This window comes from Colius striatus, chromosome 15 (assembly GCF_028858725.1).
Source record: "Colius striatus isolate bColStr4 chromosome 15, bColStr4.1.hap1, whole genome shotgun sequence".
Taxonomy (NCBI): Eukaryota; Metazoa; Chordata; class Aves; order Coliiformes; family Coliidae; genus Colius; species Colius striatus.
The window spans coordinates 16547679-16575488 of record NC_084773.1 but is presented as its reverse complement, the minus strand read 5'-3'; the positions used below and the strand labels follow the sequence as shown (position 1 = coordinate 16575488).

The following is a 27810-nucleotide window of genomic DNA, read 5'->3' as shown; positions in this document are numbered from 1 at the left end:
TTTGCTTTTTGGAAGAATGCTATGTTGTAGTAGTAACTTATGAGTTGAAAGGTAAGTGGAAAGTTACAGGGATTGATAGTACTGCTAGCTAAAAATGTTTCTATCATAAGCTTCAGTTCTGCTGACACAGGTAATTGTAAGGCTCTGCTATGAGCTGATTCAGCTTCAAAAAGACACTGATTTTTTTACATGCATGTGTGTCACCATGGTATTTTCTGCTTGTTGTTTATTAAAGCTTGTCTAGTTATCTTGCCTGCTTATCTGCTCCAATGTGTCACTATTTGGTATCAGCTGCGTACATGGTATCATGCTGTACAGCAGTCTTTATGTGAAATCATCAGTCTTGGAGTCAACCTTAGAGGTTTTAATAGGGAGACCAGAGTGAAGAAAACATCAGATGAAGCTAATACTGAGCCTATAAATAATAAATAATCAATAGTTAAGTTTGATAAAACTTTCATTTACTGATGCTGCTCTTGGTTTATGGTTATACGGAACATTTATTTCTAAGCAGAGTTTTGCTGAAGTAATTAACATGCAATTTGCAAACTTTTTTTGTGAATACATTAAGAGAATTTCTCCTGGTTTTGTGTGTGATCTTTTTTTCAAAAGCAACTCTCAAAAGGTAGCTCCTGGGTCATCTGAAAGATGTTGCACATCAGAGTAGTGAATGCTACGTATATAAGGACAAAGCTGTCTCATTGCATTGTTTTCTAAATCTGGGGTTTTTTACTTGTATTGAAGCAGATTTCTGCTATAAAATGTACTTTCACTCCTGTTTAACTGTGTTATAATTTAGTCTGTATTACTCAAAATATACAAGTTATTTTTTTTCTTGCTGTGTGTCAGCTCAAGAATTGGCAAACTGAGTAGTGGAAGAATAATGCAAATACTCTCCAAATACATTATTTGTGCAGAACCCATGGCATTTTATAGGAAAAAAAATAAGAAGGTGGTAAATAAAAGATTATGCAGGTTATGTGAACAATCAATTTTTTTCTCTTGCAGTAGTCAATGAACCACCAATACAGTTAAGCTACACTCAACCTTGTTAAGGTGGTCAAAAAGAGATGTTTCATTTCATGATGTGTATGCCACTCATTTTAATGATGCTGGATGTACATAATTGGACCAAATGTGGTATCTGATTATATAAAGAAGTAACTTTGAACTAAAAAGTTTGTTCAGAACAAAATGCACAGTTACTACTAACAGTAGTTTTTGGAAATTTTTGTCATTCTCTAGACTTTTGGTGCATATTAGTGTGATTCTGACTGGTAAGAAAAATCCTGGAGGTTGAAGAAGGGAAAGGAGGTTAGAGGTGAATGGCACCCATAGAAATTCTTTGTGCTTTTGGAAAATGATAAATAATTCTAGCCAGCAGGACACAATCCAATGGAAAACATGTACTTGATTAAAGTAACTCTGCATCTCATTTCATGTTATTTTTCAGTTGAGGTCCCAGTTCCACTGTACTTGAGTTTTGGGATTTTTGATGCTGCTGTCATGCTCTAAGGGAACATCATCAGTTGTAATAGATCACTGTTAAAGGATATTAATCCCTTTGATAGGCATTTACATTAGAAATTTAATCTTAAGAAATATCTTATTAGGAAGAATTTAATTCCTCTTTAAAACCTGATTTTAAATAGTGAGTTATAGAAGAACATTGATATATGCTACTAGTGATGTTTTTCTTAGTTTTATGAGTTGGTTCGATCTTAAAGAGTTACGATTTAAAATAAAGAAAAAAATCCTCCTTTCAACTTACCTGCCATGTCTGAATCTCAAGTAAGAGCCACTCATGTATACAACATATACACAACACACATAAAGAACTGATATGAAAGCTGTCTTTTTCTGCTAGTAATATAAATCTGGTGAAAGTCTTCAGAGCTATGAATGATATTTTAGTGTTTTAATAAGAACTTTCTTACAAAAGACTAAATCCTTTAGTTTGATTTTTTTCCCTTTCTTTTTTTGTTTTCCTCCTGCATACCATTCTGTGGAAACATACTGGCTGGATTTTCATTCAGGCTTGCTAGAGGGTTTTTTCTTTGTTATAACAATAGTAGCTAACATGCTAAGATGTAAAATGCAACTTAAAAAAAAAGGTTTTGAAAGATATATTTCGATCTAAAGCCCTTCTTTGAGCTGTTCAGAGCTTGACAGAAGCCACTATTCAAGGTTAAGGTGCATTTGCAGTAATAAGAATGTGTGTAAGTTTAGTAAGGAGTTTTTAAACTTTATTTTTGTTGTTAGAAAAAAATATCTTGAGGTGAATTTCTAGTGGAAAATTTTTTGGTTCTTGCCTGTCATCTTATAAAGATGAAACATGAGATGTCACATAGGGAGTCAGGTTTTACTGAAGTCCACATACTACTACCAGTCTTCACCGACTGGCATGACACAATGTATTCCTTGTACTCCAGTGCAATGTTGCAATAAAGAAACAGATAAAACACAGATGTATTTTAAGCTGTTGGAACATACTGTGTTTCAACTGTAGACAAAGCTGCATGGAAGGATCTGAGAGAGGTATAGTGTTTTCCAGTATCACTTTCTGACTAGTATGTGGGGAGAAAAGATTCAAACATGGAATAATCTGGGAACAGAAGATAGTGAGAATGGTAATGAAAAGAACTTCTTTAAAAGGCAGCCTCTGCTTTCCTGTGCTTTAGTTTTACATTTGATTTGTTTTCCCCCCACTCCTTTCAGATTGAAATTATTTTTTTGGGTGGTAATTTACAACCTAATTCCTCAGTCTGTTTCATGAGAGACAGGGCCACATTGGTGTATCTAACTGATGTTTAATGGTACAATTTAAAAAAACCAGGTTTTTGATAAAAGTAGAGCTAAAGAATGGTAAAATAAATAATACCGAGACCTGTGACACGGGAGTTTTATCCTATGCCATCTTAAAGTGTCCCCCAGGTAAGTTTCAGGTGGAAGGGCTGGATTATGGCTCCCTGTAGAAGACAAGTTAAGGGAAATTGCTTTCTTTCAAAACTTTGTAGGCTCTTCTGTGGGCTGTCTTAAGTCTTCAGCTTTTTGCAGTAGCACTGTTACAGTCTGTCTCAGGTGTATATTTGAAGCTGTTCTCAAATTCTTATGAGTGCTTGGTATAAATGTATTTGGGCAGATTGAGAACTTCATCAGGCAAGGATTTTATAAGATTCTTGTACTAACCTTTATGTTGTGGTCTCTAAAATTTTTCAGATATTTATTGTAATCAAACAATCTTTGAACTGGGGAAACGTTCAGGGAATTATTTGTTTACTCACATTTGTAATATTTCCTGGTCACTTTTTTTGTGCCTTAAGCCTAAAACACATATGTTTGCTTCTGTTTTTATTTTTCAATACAGTCTTGAAAGACTATTCATCTTCACAGATTCAAAGCTTTTGCTTTATTTCATCTCTTGTAACTGCTTTATTTTGCCTGCTCTTCTCAAGACGTGATGTGTATACAGCAAGTGCTTTAACGCAAGTTTTTCATCTTCCTTGCTCTTTAGAGCTTCTGATATAGACTCAGTCACAGTTGATTTCTTAAATATATTGTACTCTTGTATACAGCGGTATGCTTCTCTTCAGTGTGCATAAATGTATGCATTATATGCATCTATCAGAAGTGATGTATTCTGAAGTCCTTATTACAATATTGTTTTTATGGGTTAGTCTTCAGAGAAATAGTGAAAAAAGGAAATGATTGTCAGGGATCAAACTGATATCCAGTGATGCTAAAAGCTTTCTGAAGCCTGATAGAAATTAAGGACTCATGGCACCAGCTTTTGATTGCAATTCTATGGCCTTTTTTAGTAAAAGGCTAGAATTGACCTTCAGGGTCCCTCATGGCTCCTTGTGTTAATCCCTTTGTGGAAATGATCATGAAGAGCAAACTGTTAGAGCCTAACAACTTCGAATAGGAAAAGAGATGTTGACGGTTACAAAAGTTACTTTAAGTTTTGACCCTATACTTGAAGGCATTGCATAATTGTAATAACATATTCTTCCATGTTAGTCACAGAAAATATGAAAGTACTGAGGTGCATGTGTGATGCCTAGAATCAGAGGTAGCTGTAGAACATACTCACAATATGTCATTTTATTCTTCTAAAATATATTAACCAGGTTATGGTTAAAGGAATTTAAGAGATGTCATTCTGAGCTATTTGTGACTGTTTTAAGTTCTGTGGGGGTCACTCCTACAGAAAACATGTGGTTATATACTGTAGAAGATGGGTTTTGTATTTCTTTATGCATCAATCTCTTATGCTGTTTCAATGGGAATAAATAGGAACAGACAAGTTTTTGCTTTTGATACAGCAGAGCATTTAAAACTCCAGTATTGTGAGATGGGCATCTAGTATTGAAAAACGTCAGCATGTGGGTTTTTTCTTTTCAGTATTAAGATGGAGTAGCATAATATCTTTTATCATGCTGTTAGAGATTCAATTATTAGTATAGTAAACAATCCTCCCTAACATCTAAACATGCAGTGCTAGCTTGCATACTGTGCTGCTTGCTTCAGGAAAAAGCAAAAATTGGTTGTGGACTGGCTGCCAGAAGGACAACAGTTTGTCTCTCCATGTGGGAAAATCATCTTTTGCCATCACAGAAGGGGTTTATACTATTGCCAGGAGTTGGCTCCACCTTTGCCATGATACCATTGCCAGCAGTCAGTGACAGCTCCTTAGTTATTGCTTTTGTCTGTAAAAATGTATAGTGTGGAGAATGTGTCCTCTATTAAAATCATTAAGTAATGATCCTATGACTCTTATAGTCTATATTCAGTGTTTGCCACCAAGTTGAGGGAATGTGATGGTTTTGTGTGTGTGTGTGTATATAAAGTACATCAACTAAGCATAGATAGCAGACACTGAAAATGCTTATGTTACTATATATTAGTACATATATGATGCTAATTCCATATCAGTTTTTCATTAAAAAAATCACAAAAGAATGAATTTGTTTTAAGATAACTGTCAATATTTTTATAGGACATAAAAACACAAACAGATTTCAAAGTTCAAGCCAAGTTTGCCAATCTCTGTTGATGTTAAATGCAAGACATTTTGTCTAACTAAGATCACCCAGTGAGCCTTGTATAGCTTTTAAAAATATCTGTAGCTTTCAGAGGATTTTTGATGCACAAATGTTAAGAAAAGGAACTTAGGTAAATCAATACATATTTTACCTTTTCTCTGAAAGAATTTTATTCAGCTGCTGGTTTGAGATACCTATAAGGCAGAAGAGCTCAGCTGGCTGTCTCATGAACTGTTCTTAATGAGCATTATGTTATTTTCCCCTCTCGTTTTTCTAGGCTGTTCAATTAACCCCTAGACGATGGCTGAACCTGCAAGAGTACCAAAGCAAAAAAATAATGGCAGACCATGGGGTTACAGTTCAGAGATTCTTCGTAGCTGATTCTGCAAATGATGCCCTGGAGGCTGCTCAGAGACTAAGTAAGTAGACTGGTAATGGGAGGAATCTGTTTCACTGGATAGCAACCTGGAAAATAAATTGTTTTCTAATAAGTTGTATACAGTCTTCAAATTGATGCTTATTGAAATGATTGGATATATTATCCACACCATAAGTGTATGCTTAACTTCATATGTAAACAGCAGTATTTCTTTAGCACTGTATTTCTAAAACATTTTGTATGCAGTATGTAACATTGGAGTCATTAATTAACATTATTTTTGTAATTTTGAATAATTCAGATTAACATCATGAATGATTGCTGAGGAAAATTATTTGCTTTATACTTGATATAGTTTGAGGAACTGAAGTAAACGAACTGTGTAAAATTTTGTTTTCAAACAAAAATTTGCTCCATTAAAAAGCAAAGGAAGAAAAAGGTTGTAGACTCTCCATATTAAGAGTTTTGGAACCCAGTTGGACATAGGCTGCTTTAGCTGACCCTACTTTGAGATGGTGAATTGGACTAGGTGATCCCCAGAGATCCTTACAGCCTCAACTGTTCCGTGATTCTGTGAAGAAATAAAATATGTGCAAGGTAATTACAGACGTGTATGTGTCCATATGGAGAGAAAAGAAAAAGTGTTTTGAGTTACCTGTCATCACAGAAGGACTTGATAGTGTCTGGGAGAGAAGACCATACTTCTGGAACTTCATTTTGGTTCTCTACAACATATTTATTTTAGTGTGGTGAACATAAGATGATGACATGGATCAGAAATGAATTTATGTAATATGTTTTCTCTTCAAAGGAAATGCATTGAAGTATGTTTGTCACTCAATTTGAACTCTGAAAGAAGTTTTCTACTTTTTGAAGTTGATAGTAGTTTGCATAACTTTCCTCTTTTCATGTACCTTTTGTTAATATATCACACATCAAAGTGCTAGAGGCCAGACATTATTGTAGTCTAATTGTGTAGTAACAGGAACTTGTCTTGTTTTAATATTTTACATAATGCACAAGGCACTTAATTAAATGCATTTCAGTTTTGTACCCTGGAAAGTAAATTAACACAACTTATATCAAAGACCTCAAGTAGCTGAATAGGATTAGCATAATGACTTGCTAAATCTCTGTAACTTTATTGAGTTTATAGATTTTTGAGTAATCAAAACCTTGTTATGACAATGGGCATATTTGAAAATATATTTGAAAGAAAAACTTAAAATGCAACTGTTAATGGTCATTTGACAGTGCAAAATGAAAAATGCTGACAAAGAAAAGCTCAGAGAATTGAAGGTTTTCTTCATGTCTGGGTGTCTGAGAAAATCAAGAAATGGTAACTGAAGCTGTGGCAGGTTTTTCACAAACCTTACAGCAGTTAGTCTCCTCATGATTGGACTCATAAATGGATTGGTCCATCCAATAAATATTACTATTCTCAATCTCTATAACTATTTGGAGAAATAAATGGCACCGTTAAAGGCAGTGAACCTTTTCTGGTTTATGATGCCAAATTTATTTTAAATAACCTCTGTAGCCTGCTTGCTTTGCAAATCACAGAAATATTGGTCTATAAAAAAAGTGTTGAAGTTTAAGTGATAAAAAGTTAAATATGAAAACAAAAATCGCATTTCTTCTTTCTAAAGAAACTTTATCAGGTAGATTGTATGTATTTTAACTGTGTTGGCTTGTTGCCACTTCAAAAATTATGTCAGTAGTACCTTTCTCCTTTTTATTTCATTGCATTCAACCATCCTACATTCCTGGACATGAAAGAGCTGTGGTTTATAGTGTGGAAGCTATTTAATGTTGAAATGATTGACACTCCATTGATCCACTAAATAATTAACAACATCCTTGTAATCATTCTCATAGTGTGCTGTTGTACTTCTAACATGCGCTTTGAAAGCTAAACATGAAGAACATGAGTTTTGCTACTGTGGTCATTGTTGTTGCAAGATTGCATCAGATTTATCTTCTTTATGATCCTTCAGGCTAGTAGTATCTCTGTCATTCAGGTTTATCTGTACAATTTGTTACAAGCTGATGTCTTTGGAATATGCAACAACACAAAGTAAAGAGCAAACCAAAAATCATTCAGCCTACAGGAGGCACAAAATATGTCAAAATAAAATGGCCAATGGAGGCAGCTTTGGGATGTTCTTGATACAGGCATTCTGCCTTGAAAGATGGTGAAAGGAGAGGCCAATCACCTCTGCCAAGACTTGCTCAAGAATCTGGGTTTTTAGATGTTGTATGCCACTTTACAGCTGTCAGTAACTTTTGTTTCTGCAAACAATAAAAGATGCTTGCCAACTTTAAAGATAAAAATAGAATAAAGTTATCAAAACCTGAAGGTTAAAAGTCTAGAGTTTTTTCCCGTGAAAGCTGATTCTTTCTATTGACCTGTCATTAAGAACACAGGGGAAAGAATATTTTTCCTTGATGATCTTACGGCGTTACATCACTCATGTGGGGCCTGTATGTGTGGTAAAGGGATATAGATATAGGGATAGAAGTTGCTGACATGGAAGTCTTTACAAAGTATAGTATTCACAAATTGATTTCACCAAATACTACACCCTTGTCAGAGCTGTCTATAACTGCTACAGTGCCTGTAGTCACAAATTCTGCTGTTGTTGAGTTTCCTGTTGATACAATGGAAAGTGATGGAATTAGATAATTTTTGCTGCTGTCTTCACTTGTCAGGAAGGTGTTAATAAATGTATTCTTGAAAGGGTTTGCCTCTATCCAGTATCAGCAGTTTTGTTGTAATTGGCTCATTTCCCCTGTTATTCTCTATTTATTAATACGTACACTGAATACACTGAATGATAATTGCCTCAAAAGTTTCCAAAACCAACCACCAGCAGAAAAGGCGGTCTGAAAGGAATTTTTAATGGGATTAAAGGATTGGATATTTTACTTCTAAGGTAAGAATGGCAGATGTGAAGAAAATTAAAATGACATCATTAATATTGACTTCAAAAGAAGTTGTACACAATAAGGAATACAGAATTAGGCCCCCTACGTGCTAAGCAAATTTCAGGTGTAACTGTTGTAGAGAAGACGATATTTACAGAGTACTAAGAAACACAGCCACAGACCAGATTTGTGTTTCATGCTAGAACTTGTAGGTATTCATGAGAGGAAAGAAAAAGGTGGTGTCCTTTTTTCCTACAACTGTATTATGTTGCTTGTTCTGCCATCTGAAGAAACAACCTGTAAACAAGTTCTTACAGTTCTAGTGCAGTTATTTAACAGAGCAAAGTGAAATATTTGGGAGCTGAGTCCACATTAAGGACTTGTTTAGCTAGAGGAGGCCTTTCCTTTTTTGCTGTTACTTTTCCTCATACCCTAGTACAGATACAAGGAAAAAATCCTTACCTGTGCGTTCGTATGCCCACATGGCTAGGGTATGTGCATTTTCAGTGCTTGCAGGGCATTGTCTCTGAGTCCATTTTCTTTAGCCTTCTCCACTAGAGGCCCTTGAGTCTACTTCAACTCATGCACCATTCTTTATACTCTGCCTGATGGGAAGTTATTAAGGGAACCATCATCTTAAACTAGTAGGTGGATAAAGCTGAGAAAGATTATAATTATACTGGAGGGTCTTACCCTAGGTACTGTTGATTGGCTCTTTGAATCAGTAGAAAGCTTACAGAAGTGGTTGAAAATGCTGACAATCCTAAATGGATGTGAGAAGTTTGGCATGCCTTTCTTTTTCTGATTTTTCTTTAACAAAAGCAGTAGAGTGCTACTGGTTGCCATTTAAAGTGTTTCATTACATTTTGGAATCAGTCAGGTGCAGTGTTCACACTCTGTCACAGAGAAATGCAATTGAATTGAGTGCAAGGCTTTTTTCCACTCTTCTTTAAAAAAATGTATAACAAAATATAGTCTCTGCATGTCCTATTTCTATTGCCTTATGCATGAGGGAACTCATAAAATTCGGCTTTGGACTGAAGGCATGCTTTTTATATCAGGCTGGAGAGGTAAACATGTATTTTATAAAGAACAGAAGAGGTTTATTGAAACCTCTTTCAGTGAGGTCATTTGCCTGTCACTTATTACTCACTATTTTTTAGAATATTGAAATATCTCAGCCTTGTGATCACCAGTCTCCTTCTATCTCAAACTGCTGAATTTTTCCCTTGACTGTGTTTAATTTAGATGGAACGCTGCATTTTTAGTTGTTTTTAGATCCCTTATCCACAAATTCATCTCTCCAGTACAAGTTGGGGAAACAACTTGAAAGCAATTATGTTTAGAAGAAATCAAAAATTGTTCTTTAGCTTGATAATGTCCTTTTTTTGTATAGATTATGAAGAAATTGTTGATGGTAGTGCTGTTGTCATTTAATCTAAGCTTTTATGTTAGAAAAAAATGAAAAAGATCCTTGAACCTGAGGTTTCTGAGGATATTAGAAATGTGAATTTAGATTCTTTTTTTTTTTTTGTATACGAGGAAGAGCTTTTCTATTATTATCTGTACAGAGCAGCTCTCGTGAATTTACTCCTCAGTCTTTGAGTTTGTTCCCTATTTAATTGATCTTTCTTTACTGTTGTCATGTGCTTTGCTTACATGATTTCATTCCCTTTCTGCTTCTCTCTGTCAGGATAGGTAGGAGAGGAATTCTCTCCTTCAGGATTTCTGTGACTTACATATTTCTTTCCATTGTATGGTTTGCTGTGTAGTAATAATTTTTCACCTATGCACAATGAGTTATTTCTCAAAGAACCCCCCATGCATTTAGTGGCTATAACTAGTTATTTTTTTAGAGCTCGCTGGATTATGCATCTCTGCATATATTGAAAAATCATGTTGCTGCAATAGTGTTCCGTGGAGCTGTACACAAAACTTACTTGCTGTTACGAAACAGCTCTCCCATAAGTCCTCTTATTTTCTCTGACAGCTTTTATTAAAGTTCTTTATATTACAGCTTTCTGAAACTATCCTTTCAGGCAAAATAATGTTATAAGTTACTGACTAATATGATTCTATTCTCAAATGGGTAAGTATTTAGAAAACAACCTTTTAAATTTAATAGAAAGCTAGTAGTGGGTTTGCTGCCTTTGGACCATGTTCAGCATTATTGAGTATTAAGTATTTCTCTGTTCTGTTTAGCAGGTTTTCAGTTAATGGAATTTACCATGTCTGCATGGTGAAATCTAAGACTAGAAGGAATCTGAATTCTCCTGCAACTTCACAGTAATAGGAAATACCTGTTAACACTCTGTTTCTCCCAGTCTTCATAGGCATCTCCTGAATGAATCCATTTCTAAGCTCTACAAAATTTGCTGTCATCTGTGGTTTTAATCTTTCTGTCATTCAATTTCCTGTGGTTTCTTAGAGCCCTTTCCTCATACCCATTTGATCTTGTTTCTTCCCAGTGCTATCTTCCACATTATGAGTTCTGATTGAGAAAAAGATCTGTCTTTTTTTTGTGCCAAATAGTCAGTTGTATCTTACTCTGCTTAAAACAGATATTTAGCAGTTGGGCACTGCTGAAAGCCACTATGTGTTTGTGTACATACTTTAATTGTCCACTTGGAAATGACTTGATTTTTGTGCCAACAACTTTAAAAGTCTCACTCATGTCTGAAAATGGTAAAAGTCATAAACTAATGTAAAGTTCCAAAGGCAACGCCTTATTTATTACACTTATGTAAATAATTCTGTGTAGGAGGCTTAATAATCAATACATCTGATCCAATTTATTTACCACATCTACTGGATTAAAAAGTCAGTCATAGAAAATCAGGAGGAGGTAGCAAAGGTGTTAGAAAGTTGTGTTCACTCAAACCTGCTTCTTGAAGGATTGGATTAGAAAGTCATGATGAATTTGCCGTGATACAGCTGCGGTGCAAAGCTGGAGTGTAGTACATGTTTGATAGCTCTTTTTATGGACACTGTTTATACTCTGATTGCTTTTAGGTGCTTGAACTTAATATGTGTGGAAGCTAAACTATATAAAGGTACAGATAATGTGAAATTAGGGTTTCAATTTGAGGATTTAATACACAATGGCTGTTCATACTGCTGTGTAGCAGGGCCTTTCTCCCTGGGCATGAGCCCTAAAGTACTGCTTCTTTCTCTTAGTTGTGTATGTGTATTGGTTAGTTTTAAATCTTCTAATTCCTGCTTGTTCTCACTCTCCCTTGCATCTCTCCTTCCTCTATGTTTTGTGCTAAGAGTCTGCTGAGAAGTGGCAACATTTTAAGTGCAGCAGTATTTAAGCAGTGCGTTATTGTTGGATATACCCTACAAGGGACCTCTCGCTTAGCTTTACTGCATGCCCCAATCCCTCTCTCCGCTTTAGCAATGTTTTCCCACGTAAGCTCTTGGCACCTGTGTGGAAAGCAGGCAGCTGTCTAACAGCACACACATTTGTTGGTAATGGCCACATGTGTTGCATCCTGAATGCCAGAAAAACAGGCAGAAAAACTTCCAGCTTTCCTAACTGATTTTGAGTTTTACTGGTTTTGAAACAAAATGAATAAAAGATTTTTGTCAAAGCTTCCCACTGGGTGTTGTGTTTCAAGTTGAACCTTTCTGTTTCAAGTTTAAATTACAAACTGTTGCTTTTTTAATGTTTTAGATATGGAAATTCTTCAAAGAACCCTCCATCTCATGAGGAATTACAGAAATAGTTAATTTCAAATGCATTGTTATGAAAACCAAATCTGTTTTGTTTTTCTTATCTATTCCCTTTGTTAGAAAATTACATGTGGAGTGTGAGCCAGTAAATGCAAGCTTGAGACTGCTTACAATAGTTGGATATTTTATAACCGTTCTTCGTCACCAAATGTCTTCATATTCAATAGATTTATAGTAATATGAGTAATGGCTAGGGGGCTAACAAATCAAAATCTCATTTCAGATGTTTGACAGTAATGTTGTGCTGACTTATTGTTCTGTGTTGCATTTCTGATCAAATTACCAAAATAGCTACTTGGAAGTAACAACGTAAAGTAAAATACCCTAGAAATGAGGTACTGAATTTTATGTTTAATGTGTGCCACAGAAAGCGGTCATTTACCAATTTCAGTTGTGTTAAATATATTAATGGGGTTTTTTGTTTATAAAAGGAGGAGGTGACAGAAGCTGTAGCTCTTGATTCAGGAATTTTAACAGGTGGTTAAAAAATGCAAAATTTCACAAAGAAGGTACAAGATGACTTCTGGTATTTATTCAAGACTTGTCACACCATATTTTATAGTGCTTCAAGGTAGTTTTCCAGCTGCAAAACAATAACCAGATGCATAATTGAGAAGCAGCTGCATGAAATTTTCATTTTTTTGTGCATAAAATCAGAACTGTTAGACACACTTTATGTATAAGGTATGAAACACTAAACAACATTGTTTTCTCTGCAGTACTAGCAGCTGTGTAAAGGAGAGAAATCATACCTTCTACACTCTCTAGGTGCCCATCTCTTTCTAAATATTTGGGGGTGATTACTGAAATTGAATCTCTTTCTTTCCTTTTTCCCCTTGTTGGTTACCCTAGCTCATGTTGGAATATGTGTGGCAAAGCATTTGCTTCGGTTTTAATTTGTAAAACTCTGGGAAAAAAAAAAAGCCATCTGTGACACTAAATGTTGATTTGTTTGTTTTTCAAATGACCTGTATTTAGAGTTGCTGTTTCTATCTAAATGTCACAGTAATTCCCCTTCTGGAGATATCCCTTCCTGATGAAAGATAAAGGTGTTGTGCTGGTTTGTTATGAGCCTGACATCACTGACTGCACGTGTTTTAAGGAAGAACTGAATCCAAAATTTTCATTTGATTTAAACTACAGCACTGTTGAAAAGAAATACCAGCTTCTTTGAACACTCATTCAGTTGGCACTTGTATTTTAACAAGCTGTATGGCACATGGTATAAAACAATGGTTATTGTTTAGAAGCCATGTGACACTTGAGAGTTCTTATTTCCTGTGAAGTCCAATGTATATATTTATTTAAAAGAAATCTATGTGTTGATGGTTATAATAGCACAGCACATTTTTGGTAACAAATACTGCAAATATTGTGGGTTGAACTTGTGACAGGAAAGATCAAATGCCCAGCTGGCAGTCTGTAGTTTCTCCTCTCAGGACCTCCTTACTCTGGCTGTATTGTTGGTGTGATCTTTGCAGTGGCTGTGATCAGAAGAATCACATGGTAAAACTCTCACCAGGAGACGTGTTTTAGATATTAATTTTGAAAGATTGTGTATTAGGAACTTAAAATTAGATGATAAAGCTTCTGAGATTGATGGGTTTGCAGTATATAATGCTGCATCCTCTATGTGATCGGTCTTGGTATGTAATCCCTTGTACAGTCAAATATGTAATTGAGGCTTATGTCTATAAAATGTGAGATGTAGAGTTTTTAATTTCATCTTTTGAAAGGAAAAACTAGTGGCAAAGTCATATTCTGTATTCCATACCCTGAACATTTTTCTCTTTGAAAAAGATTTTATTTGAGGCTCCAGATTCATTTGGAAAAGCCATAAATATGATACTAGCTCTGATTACCCCCGATTGCTCCTAAATGTATGGAAAGATCTTTTGCTTTGTAGTCGGGCCTCAGATAACTGGCATGTTAAAGAACAGGAGGAACTGGGCTAGACTTAGAGAGCAGAACTTGGAAACTTTAATATCAATGAAGCATTGAGTGGTGATAGTTTTCTTCAAATTAATAGTTAAATTTATTCTGAATAATCAGCTCTTACTCGAATGCCTCTTTAACTGAATTCTGAATTATTGCTGTGTTTTTACCATTTCTTTCTTTAAATGTTTTGAATGACAGTTCTGGATATTGCCCAACTTTGAGACTGTTGTAATTTCACTGATCTCCACTAGTGTCCCCCGGGTGACGCAGAGTGCAGCAGGAAGGTACAATTGGTAGATAACCACTTTCTGTGTATAATTCAATTCGGGAAGTTGCATTTTTTTTAATCTGTCAATTGTTTCTGTTAAATTTGTTATACCTTTTGTCTTTATGGAATAGATGGTTGTTCAGGATGGGCTGTGATTGATGTGTAAGGATATTAGCTTGTACATTTGCTATAAAAGCACATAGTTTTGAACCAAGCCAGAAATCTTCTCTCACAGCTGGCCTTTCAACTTGTATAAAGCTCAGAGAACACACAGCATACAGCTTCCATACCGTGATTCCCTCCTGCTCTTTTCTTTCCTCAGCCTCCTCCAGTCTATGAGGTAATCTCAATTGGTGTTTTGCAGAGGTTTGTCTAACTTACAGGAGCTTGGTTTATATTTAAAGGAGCAATTTACAAACTGATGCTCTGAATACATCAGCAGTTGAGAGGTATGATCATAAGATGCTGTGATGATGATTTTTTTTGGTCTAGAATCTCTACCTAAAATGGTAGAGCAGATTGTGAGGCTGCTGATGTTCTGACGTCTTGTTAATCTACTACTTCATATTTGAGAAAGTGCTGTGAATTTAAAATATGTTTATCTACATTTCTTCAAATATTTGCAATTTAAGAAAAGTAAAATATTACAACACACTTATTAATATGAAATGTGCTTTTGTCACCCTGCTGGATTCCATTGCGAGATGATATCTGACTCCCTGTCGTAGCATATTTTAAATGAGACTCTAACCCTGAGAATGTCATCACAAAAAAACATTTACTGAGAATCACGTTCGGGTTGGTTCCATAAGTTAACTATGGTCTTATTTTAAGGGATTTTTGTTTTATCAAGAAAAATCTGAAGCTGACAGTTCTATGTGTATGTGGTATACTGTACCCTGCCCTACAGTTAAAGTCAGCTAGTGTTTCTTGTGTCATTGTCAAGGAGAACATTTTTCTTGCTCCTCCCCTGGGCTTAGTCAGACTTCTCACCTGAGTAAGATAAATAGGACTAAACTTGAGGCTATAAATCTTAAATATATTTATTGTTCTAAATGCTTAAGAATAGCCTCAGAATTTTTGCAGTAGGTGGAAAGGCAGCCATGAGATGTGCTGTATAAATAGTTAAGAATATGAAGTCACTGGGAAGATTCACCATTACTGCACTGTGCTTCCCTCTACTCCATTGAGTGACAGTGGAACAAGAAAGGCTTGAGGATGGTTACTGCAAGTTTAACTGTCTGAGAAAAAAATATTCTTATCAAATCTTTCCCCCTATAAATGCAGGCTTATGTCTTGTGCCACAAAGTAATCTACTGTTTGAATATAGTGATGGATATGTCCTGTAAATAACTTGTATCTATCTTCGGAGTGGTACTCTTACTGGAAGTGCAAATGAAGAGACTTTTTACTTAGTTGTTTCTTTGAGCCATAAGAAGCTCAGTTGGATGCTTAAAGGTGCTTTTGAACTGAAAAGTTATTTTACAATTTTGTGATGAAAAAAGTTCATGTATTTTCATACTTTATGTTGTTGATTTCCAAAATGAGACTCCTATGACTTTTAAGTTTATTCAACATTGTGTCAGCTTCAACAATTTTAATGTTATGGATTCCTGTTTATGGTTGTTTTTTACGTTGAGTTTTTGACATTTAGTATCCTGTAAATAGTGATATGTACACACTTCCATAGACTGTAGTAAGCATTCCTTCAGAAATCTCTAGGCTGATAAAATAAATGAAATAAGCCAGTTAACCTAAATACTGGAGAGATTTTTAAGGACTTAGATCCAGAGGTATTTTAACAGGAGACATGTATCACTGAAGGCATTTGTATGATGTGATACTTGACAGTTATGCAGAAAGGAATGCAATTAGTTCAGTTAACAGCAGGTAAGGCAATGATAATTATAGTTCTCTTGTGTCTCTATGAATTGTTTTGACTATTTAGATCCCTGTTCTTTTGCATCTTACTAGATAAATGATACCACAAGAGACTTTGAGAGTTAAAACTATGACCGTTATTTACACAGATGTAATTTATGCTGCCTCAAATACGGGTTCTGAACTTGACCTCGAAGCGAGAAGGTTGGGATTGAAGAGATGGCAGAAGAATGAACAAAACATGCAAAAATTTAGCCTTATAAAGAAAAATTATTCTATTCTTTATCTGGCACTTCAGTAAAATCTGGAATTATTTTCTGCAGTATAGAGACAAGTAATAATCTACTGTAACATTCTTTTCAGCCTTTACCTATTCTAATTTGTAAACCAAGCAGACACAATTAAATGCCCTTGTGAAGCAGCTGAAAAGTGGGTTTTTTGGTGTGGTAAAACAACTTATTGACCTTAATGAAATATTAACTAGTTCTTAACAGTTGTCAGAATGTCAAAGAGACCATCTAGTTTTGAGGAATCATGGAAGGGACCAGTGGAACAGTGCTTAGGTCATATATTTGTCATTTGAATAGCAGACTAGCTGAACCTACAGACTCACAGGTAGACCATGGTTAGGAAGCTGGTGTACAGATATGATCTTCTGCTGGTGACAAGTTCAACACAGATTTGATTCCCAGTCCTGCTCATCTGAAGCTGAGAAGTTGCTGAACAGCACTGCATAACGAATGTGAACGTTTGAGATGTTCTTGCTCACCTGTTATGTCAGTCCCTTTATACATTCAACATAGGTTCAAAACACTTAAATCATCTACACATTGTATTTCAATGTTACAAAACCTGGAAAACATGGAAGTCTAACTGTAATGTATATAACTACATCTTTACTGCTGAAATAGTGATTTGAGCTTGAGATACAAATCCCAAACTGTTAGAAATGGTGAGTGAGATATTTGTATTCACTCAAAGGGCTTGGAAGGGTCTAGATGGGACAGGCTATTGTATGAGGATGGCACATAGACCTCTGAATAACCAGCTCAACACTATTAATAATTGAAACATGTGCCATATTCCTAGTGTATGTAAGTGTAGTGCTCTCTATCTTTTAACCAACTAAAAAATGCCTTATTGGATACTAGAATTTGGTTCTCTGAAAAGGTAATCATATTTCTTAAGAATTACAGTTTGTGTTCTTTGGGTTTAAACTCACCAGTGGATTGGCCTCACTACATACTGTTTTCTTGTTATTAAACAGAACCTAGTATGCTATCCAGCAAACTGTTCTGAACAAAATCCCATGTGACAAATCAAATGCTGAATTGATTCAAATGAAAGGCTTGGGCAAAGCTGTGTAAGCCTTGCCAACTTCACAGAAAAAGAGAGATTAGAAAGACTGGAGCAGTCAAGAAGAGCACTGGAAAGCAGGAGGTTCTTGTACTTCTTAGTAGATGTTTGTGAATCTGTGTCCTCAGCTTTCCTGTTAGATTCAAGAGCAGGTCAGCAGTTTATAAGTTCAACTTTCTTCTGGGACTTAATAAGAATTTATACAGATAACAGAAGAAACTTGCAGTCCACAAGTACCATTAAAACCCATAGCTGTTAGAGAGCTGCTTTGTTTTCTGCCAATAACAACACTTCATTCTGAAATGCAAGTTTTGATCACAGTTAAAATTATTACATTTAATAGTTTTGATCACACAGTGGGTTAAAGATATGCTTTTAATAATAATGACTAGTCTATTAGAGCACACAGTGTTTCTTATACAATGATTATGGCATTAAAATGATAGGTAGGTGGCATTATCACTGGATGAATGGTGTCCAAGGGATTGACTACATGGTGACCATATGGAAACTTGTTAGAGGTTTCTCTTTGAGAATTATGTGAAAGTATAACATTGAATGTAATTTGTTTTGTTCTAGAAATCATGGCTTTCTGTGGTGACTCAAGATTGTTCTTAAAAGGTACTATAGTTTTCAGTGAGACATGGGCCCAGATGTTCTGTTAGTTTTACTTATTTATTAGTACCATGTAACAGTGAGTAAAATCGGAAGCTTTCCTAGTATCTAATGCTTCTCCCTGTAACTGTGTAGCAGAACTTTTCTTGACCTGCTCACAACTTTGATTTACTTGGTTTAGCTGTAACAGCTATGAGTAACTCACTAATGGCTATTTAAAGAAATGCAGACCACAAGCAGGATAAAACAGGTGGTAGCAAGGAGAACAAAAAGCTGGTATGCAATATTGGTAAAAGGCACTGTATTCAGTAAATTCAGATGACCATGAACCACTGGGGAAAAAAAAGAGATAATTTTAAAAGTGTTTAGATAGTGGAATGACGAAGAGGAAGAAAACATCAAAATGAACATAATATTCCTTCCAAGAAAGGACTCCAGATGGTGATGACTTGCTCCAGCAGCCACAGACCAGATTGAAACTGTCAACCTTAGGACTCAAAAGAGCAGTGGAAGGATAAGCATAACACCAGGAAAAGAGATAGAAATTAGTAAATTGTTGTATGCCAATTTTTACTGCATTATTATAGAAACTTTTTCACATATGAGTATTCTTTCTTGTTCTAGAACTAGTAAATCTGGAATAAAAATTGTTTTATTAGCTTAAGATGATTGTTAATTTACAGTATATTCTTGGCTTTATGTGTGTTTAAATACAGAAGCTGTGCTTCCTCTTTGCCTGTAAACAAGGTGTAACATTGCTAGTAGTGTAGGTTTATGCAGACACCTAACAAGTATGACTGCCACTTCCCTGAAGCTCAGTTTCTGCAACTCTAGAAGATTCAGGAGGGATGTGTGCTTCTCTTCAGGAGGCAACTATGTGAGATTTTGAAACGTGTCCCCCCCATTTTGTTATGAAGCCACAGTCGATACACTCAGAGTGTTCCCCACTTGAAAATACTTTTTTTTATCAGAACAGAAAGAGTTTCTTTTGTATATAAAAAAAGAAATAGGCTTATGTGTGGGAGTGAAGGATCTTAAATAAAACATTGTCCTTTTTCTACTTTAGTTCAACTGGGAAAATCAATTTTTGGTTCTTCAACTGCAAAGAAAGATCAAAAGGAAAAACTGACAATCTAAACAAAGGGCAAGGTGATATGGGCTGCTTGCACTCCTGTTCCCTGGTGTGCTTCATACAGGCACTTTTCCAAGCAGAATACATTTACAGAAAAATCAAGGGTATTTTTTTTTCCTCTGAATCAACGATGTTGAGAGTAAAAGTGACCTGAATATAAAAAGTAAAAACATACTACTTTGTATTAATTTTGTGGAGTTCTTTGGTGCTAATATAGGCAACAGTTCCCAGATGCATCAGGTTCCTCATACTTAAGTTTTAAAGAATTGTCATTGATTTTACTTTGCTAGAACCAGCTGAAGCTATTGCTTTTTTTAAAGCATGTTATGTAATGCAAGAGAAAAAATATTCATTCCTCTTTACAGTCAGAGTACTGTTATTCCTGTTTAAATGACTTGCTGGATACATATTTGAATCTTAATATAAAAACTAATTTCAGTCACTGTGGAGGGAAATTTTATAGAGATTGGCTTTTCTGCTTTCTATTGAATCATATTTGTACCTTTAATAAATAAAATGTGATTTATTCTTATAGACTTTTATTTACAAGACCAGGAGATTAAAGTGTCAGCAGGAAAAACAGAAGGAAGAAGTGTGAAAACTTTAAAACACACAAATATAAAACAATCCCAATGTGAAAAACGATGTGGAATACCTATTGCAAAGTATGTTCATTATCTTCTGCATAAATGTAAGAAGCTGAAAATTGTTACAAAAGTATTTGACCTCAATGTATTTCCAAGTATAGGAAATAAACTGTCTGTGTCTGACTCAAGGTGAATCTTTGCAGGAAAATATTTTATATATGTGTTGTATTGGTACATTTGGGTTGTTACCCATACAGGCAGAATTACAGTTGGGACTGGCATGTCTTGGCATGGGAGAGATGCAAATAACTATCTGCAGAATGCTCATTTCAAATACAGATGGTGTGAAGTTTCAAAAACAGTAATTGTAGCTGGCAGCTCTGGGATACTTCGGAGAGTCTGATGTTGTCAAGGAAGGGTACTCTGCACCATAGCATTTTAACAACAGAACCTTTAGAAAATGCTTCAAAAGATTGCCACCAAGGACTAGTGATTTATAATGTTAAGGTCTTGTGAGGTTTTTTTGATCAAGTTTACCTCAAGCACTGAGAAGCTCCAAGACCTCGTCCTTTGATTCAGGTGTGTCCAGTGAAAGCTTTGAAAGCAAATACTAATTTTATATCTCAAATTTGGGTGCCTGTGTAAAAGCTTCACAAGACTAGTGTCAGTATTACCTAAGCAGTAAGAATCTGTTTGTTTGATCTGTGTAGATTTTAAGCCACATCAAACTTCTTGCAGACTGTTTATGATGTTTATTGTGTGGCAGTGGAAAACAGCCAACTCTACTGAGTCTAGGGTGTCACAAAAGTAGCATTGTGGTACTTCACCACTTCTTAGTCAGAAGAGCAGAAGTTCACTCTACTGAAAGTAATCCACTCTTAATTTTCAGTTTTACTTGTTGTCCTGTTTCTTTTGTTAGACTAGGACAGTTGAGAGCTTTACCAAAAATTTATTGCATGGCTAATATGGGTGGCCAAGGTCAGAGCCTCAGATGTCTTGTTCTTTCTATCAACACCTTTTCTGTGCTGCTGGCTGAAACTTTTCTCTAGGGCTGCATTGTACACAACTATGAAACAACTGGGGCCTGGGGGAAATTACTTCGCAAGATGGTTCTGGTTCATCACTAATACCCTTCTCTTGTTTCCAGTTCCCCTGTCTCTCTGCAGTTTTCCTAGGTTACAAGCACATTGACAGTGGTTTGCTCTGGGGGTGGTGCATGTTCATGCTTTGTTCACTCTTCTGGTTTGGCCTTATGGGATACCATACAGGCTTCCTTGAAAGGTGCAACATTTCACGTTACATAGGCTATTGTTCTGTGACATGCTAGGGTTTTGTTCAAATCTATTTGCCTTCTAATAAATATGCCCTATGCTGAAAACTTAGGAAATTGTTATCTTTCCATTTTGCTGGCTGCAAGTGAGTAGGACCTAACCTCTGTTTAGTTGCAGCTGCTCAAAAATTCCTTTAGCAAATGTAGACTCGGTTCTGCAAAAGTCAGCAGAGGTAATGTAAGAAAAGCAGTTTGGTATTAGTGAATTGAAAGGCATGATTGTAGATGTTCGGTTTCAGATCAGTGATAATAAAGCAAAATAAAATTATTGTGTGTGTTATCTGATTTCATTTCTCATATATCCAATATATTTGGCTTTAAAACTCCAGTCCAGAGGCTATGCATCCAGTTTACTTTGAAGAAAAATCCATTGATATCAGAACAGCTACGTTTGTGATGAATTTGAAAAAGAGTCTTCTCTTGTGAAACAATAGGCATCTGTATATACAAAGAAAAAAAAAATAGATTGTGTTAAAAAAGAAAGTGCCAGATAAAGAGTGGTTTAGATTCATGTGGATTTGTTCAGGACACATACTAGAGATAATGTTTCTTAGGGGGAAGAAATTGGAAAAAGATGATTATGGTTGATAATTATTTTTATATCCTTAAATGAAACAAAAGATTACTCTTAAAAATGTCACTTTTCTCTACATCAAGCCACACAATTTTACTAGCAGTGTTTCTGTCAGTAATTTAACAGGTAAAATGCTGCTCTTGAGTATTTGTTGGTAGTTAAAACGTTAATGAGGTTTATAATGTCACTAATGTACAGAGAGTGAACTTTATCCTTCTTTAGTTAACATTTGGGCTTTCAAGAGATTTTTTTAATAAGCATTTTTAATTTTCACTGTGGCATTGTTAAAAGTCAACCACTGGAACTGTATTATTCTTTCATGCTTGGGCCTGTATTAACAACTAAAAGGAGATTCTGGCTTTGCACTGCAAGCAGACAACACAGAATTTGAATTCTTTTCCCTCTCTCCCTGGTCGGATGTCTCATTACAGTACATCTCTTAGGAGAAAAGTAATGTGCAAAGGTGTAGAGTCAGAGTGAGTCAGATCAGAAATTCCAGTCTCAAAATTACATTGCAGGATGCACACTTTCCTATGGTATCATTAGATAGATAGAGCTTGGAATAAAAAGCCTTAATCAGCTAATTAGTTACAGGCCTCTTAAAAGAGCTTCAGGAAATACTTAAATCTATCCCCTGTTAATTGCTGAAATATGTACTTACGTGGGGTTACTTAGAAAATTACTGTCTTCTTTCAGACTTCATCTATTTTCCTAGAAAAATATGATATTTTAGTTTGAATACTCAGCTTTTAAAAACAATTCTGAAAGTGAAAGTGGATAAATGGCTACAATTGTTTGAGACAGTATATCCTGCTAAATGGTTGGAGTTCTTTTCTTATGCGGAAGCATCTGTGGAAAGCTGTTTTGCACGCAGATTGCTGCCAAATATTTTCTGTTGTGTTTCTGCGTCATGTCTTAGCTTGGATTGAATTATGTAGACCTGTTGCAGATTCTTGAAAATCTAAAGCAAATACCAGCATGAAATGCCCAATGGAATACCAAGGAAAGAAAATGCAAGCAGTGGACTGTGAGTCCTTTGCACCAACAGGTGTGTATATATATATATGAGTGTGTGTGTATGTGTGTATATCTCCAGGAAGAAAGACCCCAGTGCCAGGGCTCACTTTCCTGTCTGCAGCAATGTACTTACAAGATTAGTGATTTAAAGCAGATTGACTGTAATTCAGAATTTCAGGTATTCATAGTAACAGGAAGATCCACATATCCCTCAATAACATGGAAGCTTTTTACAACATTCCATTTCTCACACTGTGACATACTGTCTACAAGTCTGTATGCATTTGACATTGCCCTTGCCTGACTGAGCAGTAAGATATAGCAGTAACTATGTCTGTTGTGCTTGATGCAGGTTGGATAGATGTATTAGACCCACTCACTTGTAATATGCTGTGGAAGTTTAGATTTTGGGAAGAGATCATTGCACTGGAAAACAATGTTGTTGAACATTCTGTTGTGGTGTATATATGTGTGTGCGTGTGCCTGTGCATTATTTTGTAGTGTGCAGTTTAATAGTCAGAAGTTCTTGGATATGTATCCTTGCTAAGTGCTTTTAGGTTATAATTGTATGAACTGAGGTTACATGCCTGACACTAACTGGATATTTCTGTATTTGCTTATGCAGACAATGTAATTGAATTCTTTTGTGTTGTGGGTTTGGTTTTCTTTTTAATTATTATTAAAAAGGAGAACCATTTCCCCTCCTCCTTTGCCCTGTAATTTTTCAGTATTTTAAAGCATGTGTATTCTATTTTAAGTTTTTAGATTAATGAAATCTTTATGCTGTTCTACATGTATGTGTGTATATATATATATATATATATATAAGTAGTACATAGATGTTAGGGGGAAAAAGTATTCCTGTGAATATGAATTTGAAAGGATTTTACGTTTTTTTCTCTTTGACTTATCTTCAGTATAACCTCAAAATGTCTTCCCACAAAAGATGAATTTGACAAAATCACACTCTTGAGAATTGTCAGAGATCTTTAAGTCTTTCTTTGTGCTCCATGTTTGAAAATATCTTCTACTACAACTCTTTTGTGCTTAAAAGTGAATTATGAAACAACTAATGCGTTTTCCTCGGTTTTATATTTTCCCCACTATGTACAAATTTTTCAAATTCATCTCTGCAATAATGGATAAAAGAATTGGAATCAGTCAGAGAAGATTTTTGTCTTTTGTGCCTTGTACATAATCACAAAAAAAATGAAATTTTGAAAGCATTCCAGGAAAACAGGTGTGTGTATTGTTGCAGCTAGGGGCGAGAGCTGTGTTTGTTCTTAATGACTGCTTGACTTCAACACGACAGATTGCAGAAAGCCTGTTGTCTGAATTGCATAAAAACAAATGGTGTTATGGTATTGAATTGAGAATTTAGGACACACTTGAACTTCCTGACTCTGCTAACTTTAATTTTAAGTTTTTGTATTTTTTTTAAAGTGTTTTAAAAAATGTTTCTAGGGTGTTTTGGCAGCAAAAGTTGAAATCCCTGTAAGCTTTAAAAGATGCAAAGAAAGCAGTATAATCATTTCATTGTAGCATTTTTTTGTAGTTTAAGGAAAAGGGAACAGTTTAGAGAAAATTGCTAAAAATCTGGTAAAATGTCACAGTTTTGATGACAGTGGTTTTAGAAAGCAAGTGTCGTGATGTGTCTGTATATTTTATGTTTAGAGGAAAAACAAGTGTACTGAAGCACATGGTCTTGTGTGCTAGAATTTCTCTCTCATTGCATAACTGATTATACTAAGAAGCTTCCACGGTGGGGTGTGACCATAGGGATTGCAACTGATACAGAAGGAGGAGTATTCTTTGCTTTCTTCTACAGTCTCTCCAAGTGGAATCATTAGAAGAGAAAAATCACATTGACTTGGACGTAACACAGAGTATTATGAAGTCTAAAAGTTGCGAGTGTGAAACTGGTGGATATAAGGATGGAAGAGCACTGTAGCAGTTTACATGAATTTTTCCATCTTATTCAGTATTTACTCTCCAGCATGGTGCAGGATTCCAGGTTGACAGTTCAGGTTACAGAAAGTGGCCTTCTCTGTTTTACCTGTAGAATTGATGTTGCCTGAGAGCTGGCAGAAAAAGCTTTTGCTCATTTGTCAGTAGGCTTCAGTGCTCTTATACCAAAGAACTTGTTACTCTCCTGATTGAGTTTCCAAACTACATCTCCTCTTGAGTCTGTGAGCAAATGTGAGTAGTTTTTCTAAACCCTGTGTCTATTACAGAGGAAATTTATGTAAAAAATAAAGAGAATTCTAGGTTGTCAAAGAAACTGTGTAAAGCTGGAAAAGATCAGAAGTAGGGTATCCCGTGGAGTTTTAAACAAGCACATATAATGAGTAATTTTAATATGAGAACTATTGGTTGGATCACTGCCTTAATGTGCATATTTTTCTCCTTTTTTAATGTATTACAGTGGAACTTCTGCACTTAGTGAGGCTCTGTTTGCTGTATGAGTAATTTATCAGATTTAACTTAAATGCAGGACAACTGAAACTTATTACTTTTACTCTGAGAAGGTGTAAGACTCCAATATTAAGAGTGAGCTTTAGCTTAGCTGATTTTGTCTGGCTTTAAATATTTTATCACTGGTGAAGTGTGTAGTAATGGCTATGAAAGCAATTAATAAAAGTAGTGACAGAATCAAGAGACTGACTAATTTATCATTATAGATTTTAATGAGGCTTATAATCTAGCAATAAATATACAATATATTCAAAAGTGTGGAGTTATAAAAAGGATGATTTATTTAACTTTAATTCTAAACTAGACTGAAAACCAAAGATTGTAGAAACTAGACATGTAAGAACATAATTCTTGGTGTTACAGAGCAGAAGAATGAAAATAACAGAGGAAGTGAGTTTAAATTAAAGGAGGGAAAAATCAATTTATTGCCTTCATTCTAAAGACCTTTAAGCACAATAGTAGTTTTGTAGATGTAGGGTGTATCTTACTGTGGAGAGCTTTTTTTCCCTATCTCAATCTTCTTTGGCAGAGCGTGGGAACTGTCTTGGGCACTGCCTCTCTGGACTTCTCAGAACATGGGGGAAAATGGAAGCTGTAGCCATACTTGCTGCTTGGAAAAAGCTGCCTCAGTTTTCAGAACATGTTCATGTAGAGACACCAGAAGTGAAAAGTTACTGCAGCAACTTCAAAATTCAATGCTCACTTTGGGAATTAGGCTTTACTAATGTTTGGGTTTTTTAATTATTGTTGTATTATGTTTATTATGATCTTTCTTACAGCTTTTATTCTTCACCTTTCTTTCTCAGCCTGAAGTATTGCAAGTGTCCCTGGACAGGAATATTGTTAAAAAGTAGCTGACAGGATCGTGCCTGAGAAGTAAAAGGTGGCTGAAATTTGGAAAATTAATTACAGCTACTCTTCCCCAAAGGGAAATTAGAAATTTGGGTGGTAGTGGTAGCATTAAAACAGAAAAAAAAAGCAAGCAACAGCAATAGAACAAGACCTCAAGAAGTAGATTTTCTTAAAGTTGCATCAGCTAAGGATAGGTAAAAAAAACCAAAACAAATAAACCAGAACTTCACCCTTTCAGAGCTTCTAAAGGGAACCTTATGTTTCAGAAGACAAGCTCTGAGCTGCAGGGTTGCAATTTGAGAGAAGTTATCTAGAACTATCACAGAACACTTGAGCATTTGTAGTTTTCTGTCAACACTGGTGAGGAAACTGAAGTAGGAATGGCATGTAGGTGTTCTAGGGTTTTGTGACATCTTTCAAGTTCTTGTGCTATCCAAAGTGAAGTATAATTGCTGTTGGAAAATGACACCATATATACCTTGTTCTCCTCAATTCCCATATTATAAAAGCTGAATTATTAGGCAGAGTAGGGGAACAAAACTTTGCTTCAGGAAGAGAAGCACAGAATGTACTGCTCTGTTTTAGGAATTCAGTGTCCAGCATAGGTGGTTGGAAGTTGGAAGAGGTCATCTGGTGGGAGTCCCAGTGTGTGATATTCTAGGCAGCCGTGAAAAAAGATGATGACTAAAGCTTGACAGGCCTAAAGGAAGCTTAGAGTTTAATATGTCCAAGCATAACAGTGATTTTTGTCAGGACTTTAGGAAAGAGGATGTGTTCAGACCGTTCTGCTCATCAAGCACAGCTTAATGACTTTAGGTAAAGAATGGTGTCTAGGACAGTTCTTGAGTCTAGTTAATATCTGCCTATCCACACTGGGCTGGGGTCCTCCCATGTGTGCTGATGGACAGAGGAGTCTCATTAACCTCTACTGACTTTGTGGAAGCAGCTCTTGGGTCTTTAGACACTCAGTGTTTATGCTCATGTTTGGATCAGTAAGGAGACAGAAAGCACTGCCTCCTTACTGAACTGGGTTGCCTCCATCTACTTTGCAATGTGTGCTGAGCTCTTTACAGGAGAGATTAGTGCATTTTCCAGTGAAACTTTGCTGCTGCTGGGATACTGATGGTGCTGCCAGGATTTGGAGTCAGCTCTTCATGATCACTTGCCTTACACTGGAGTAAAAATACGCTAGTGTGACACAAACGGGCAAGAACGAGGCCTGTTCCTATACAGTCTTACATTGTCTGTTCTTTACAGTAGTTTATTTTTGATAAGCTACAGCACATTTTAATGTAATTGTTAACACACTCAATTTGAAGTCACACAGTCGTATCAATAATAATGGAAAGCTGTTCACTGGTAACAAATTAGCATACTGGATAACTAGCAGAACTGTAGTGCTCAATATACTGTTTCATGATCAAGAATTCAGTAGTTAAATATACACAGCAGTGGGCTGAGAACAAGCTGTTCATTTCTTGCTGCAAACAGTACCAATGGACCAGAGTAATCATAGCTCCCAAAAGCAGGACTGATTTTATTGATTTTAAATAGGCCTTCATTATAGAACTCAGCCTATTACAATTGCAAGGAGTATCACTGCTGTTCATATTCACAGTGCTGACTGAGGGAAGGAGATGTATAGTTAAAGGCAATGTAGAGGATGCTTGTCCCTTGGAGTGTCGTATTCTGTTCTGC

The 27810-nt window shown here is 35.6% G+C and overlaps 1 protein-coding gene across 1 annotated transcript in view; it reads left to right on the top strand.

Moving 5' to 3' along the window:
* The window catches only part of SUCLG2 (succinate-CoA ligase GDP-forming subunit beta), a 111728-nt gene that overhangs the window by 14720 nt on the left and 69198 nt on the right, over window positions 1–27810 (top strand). Inside the window, exon 2 of the mRNA XM_062008085.1 lies at window positions 5323–5464. Within this exon, the coding sequence (XP_061864069.1) occupies window positions 5323–5464 (142 nt within the window). The remainder of the gene's footprint in view (window positions 1–5322; window positions 5465–27810) is intronic.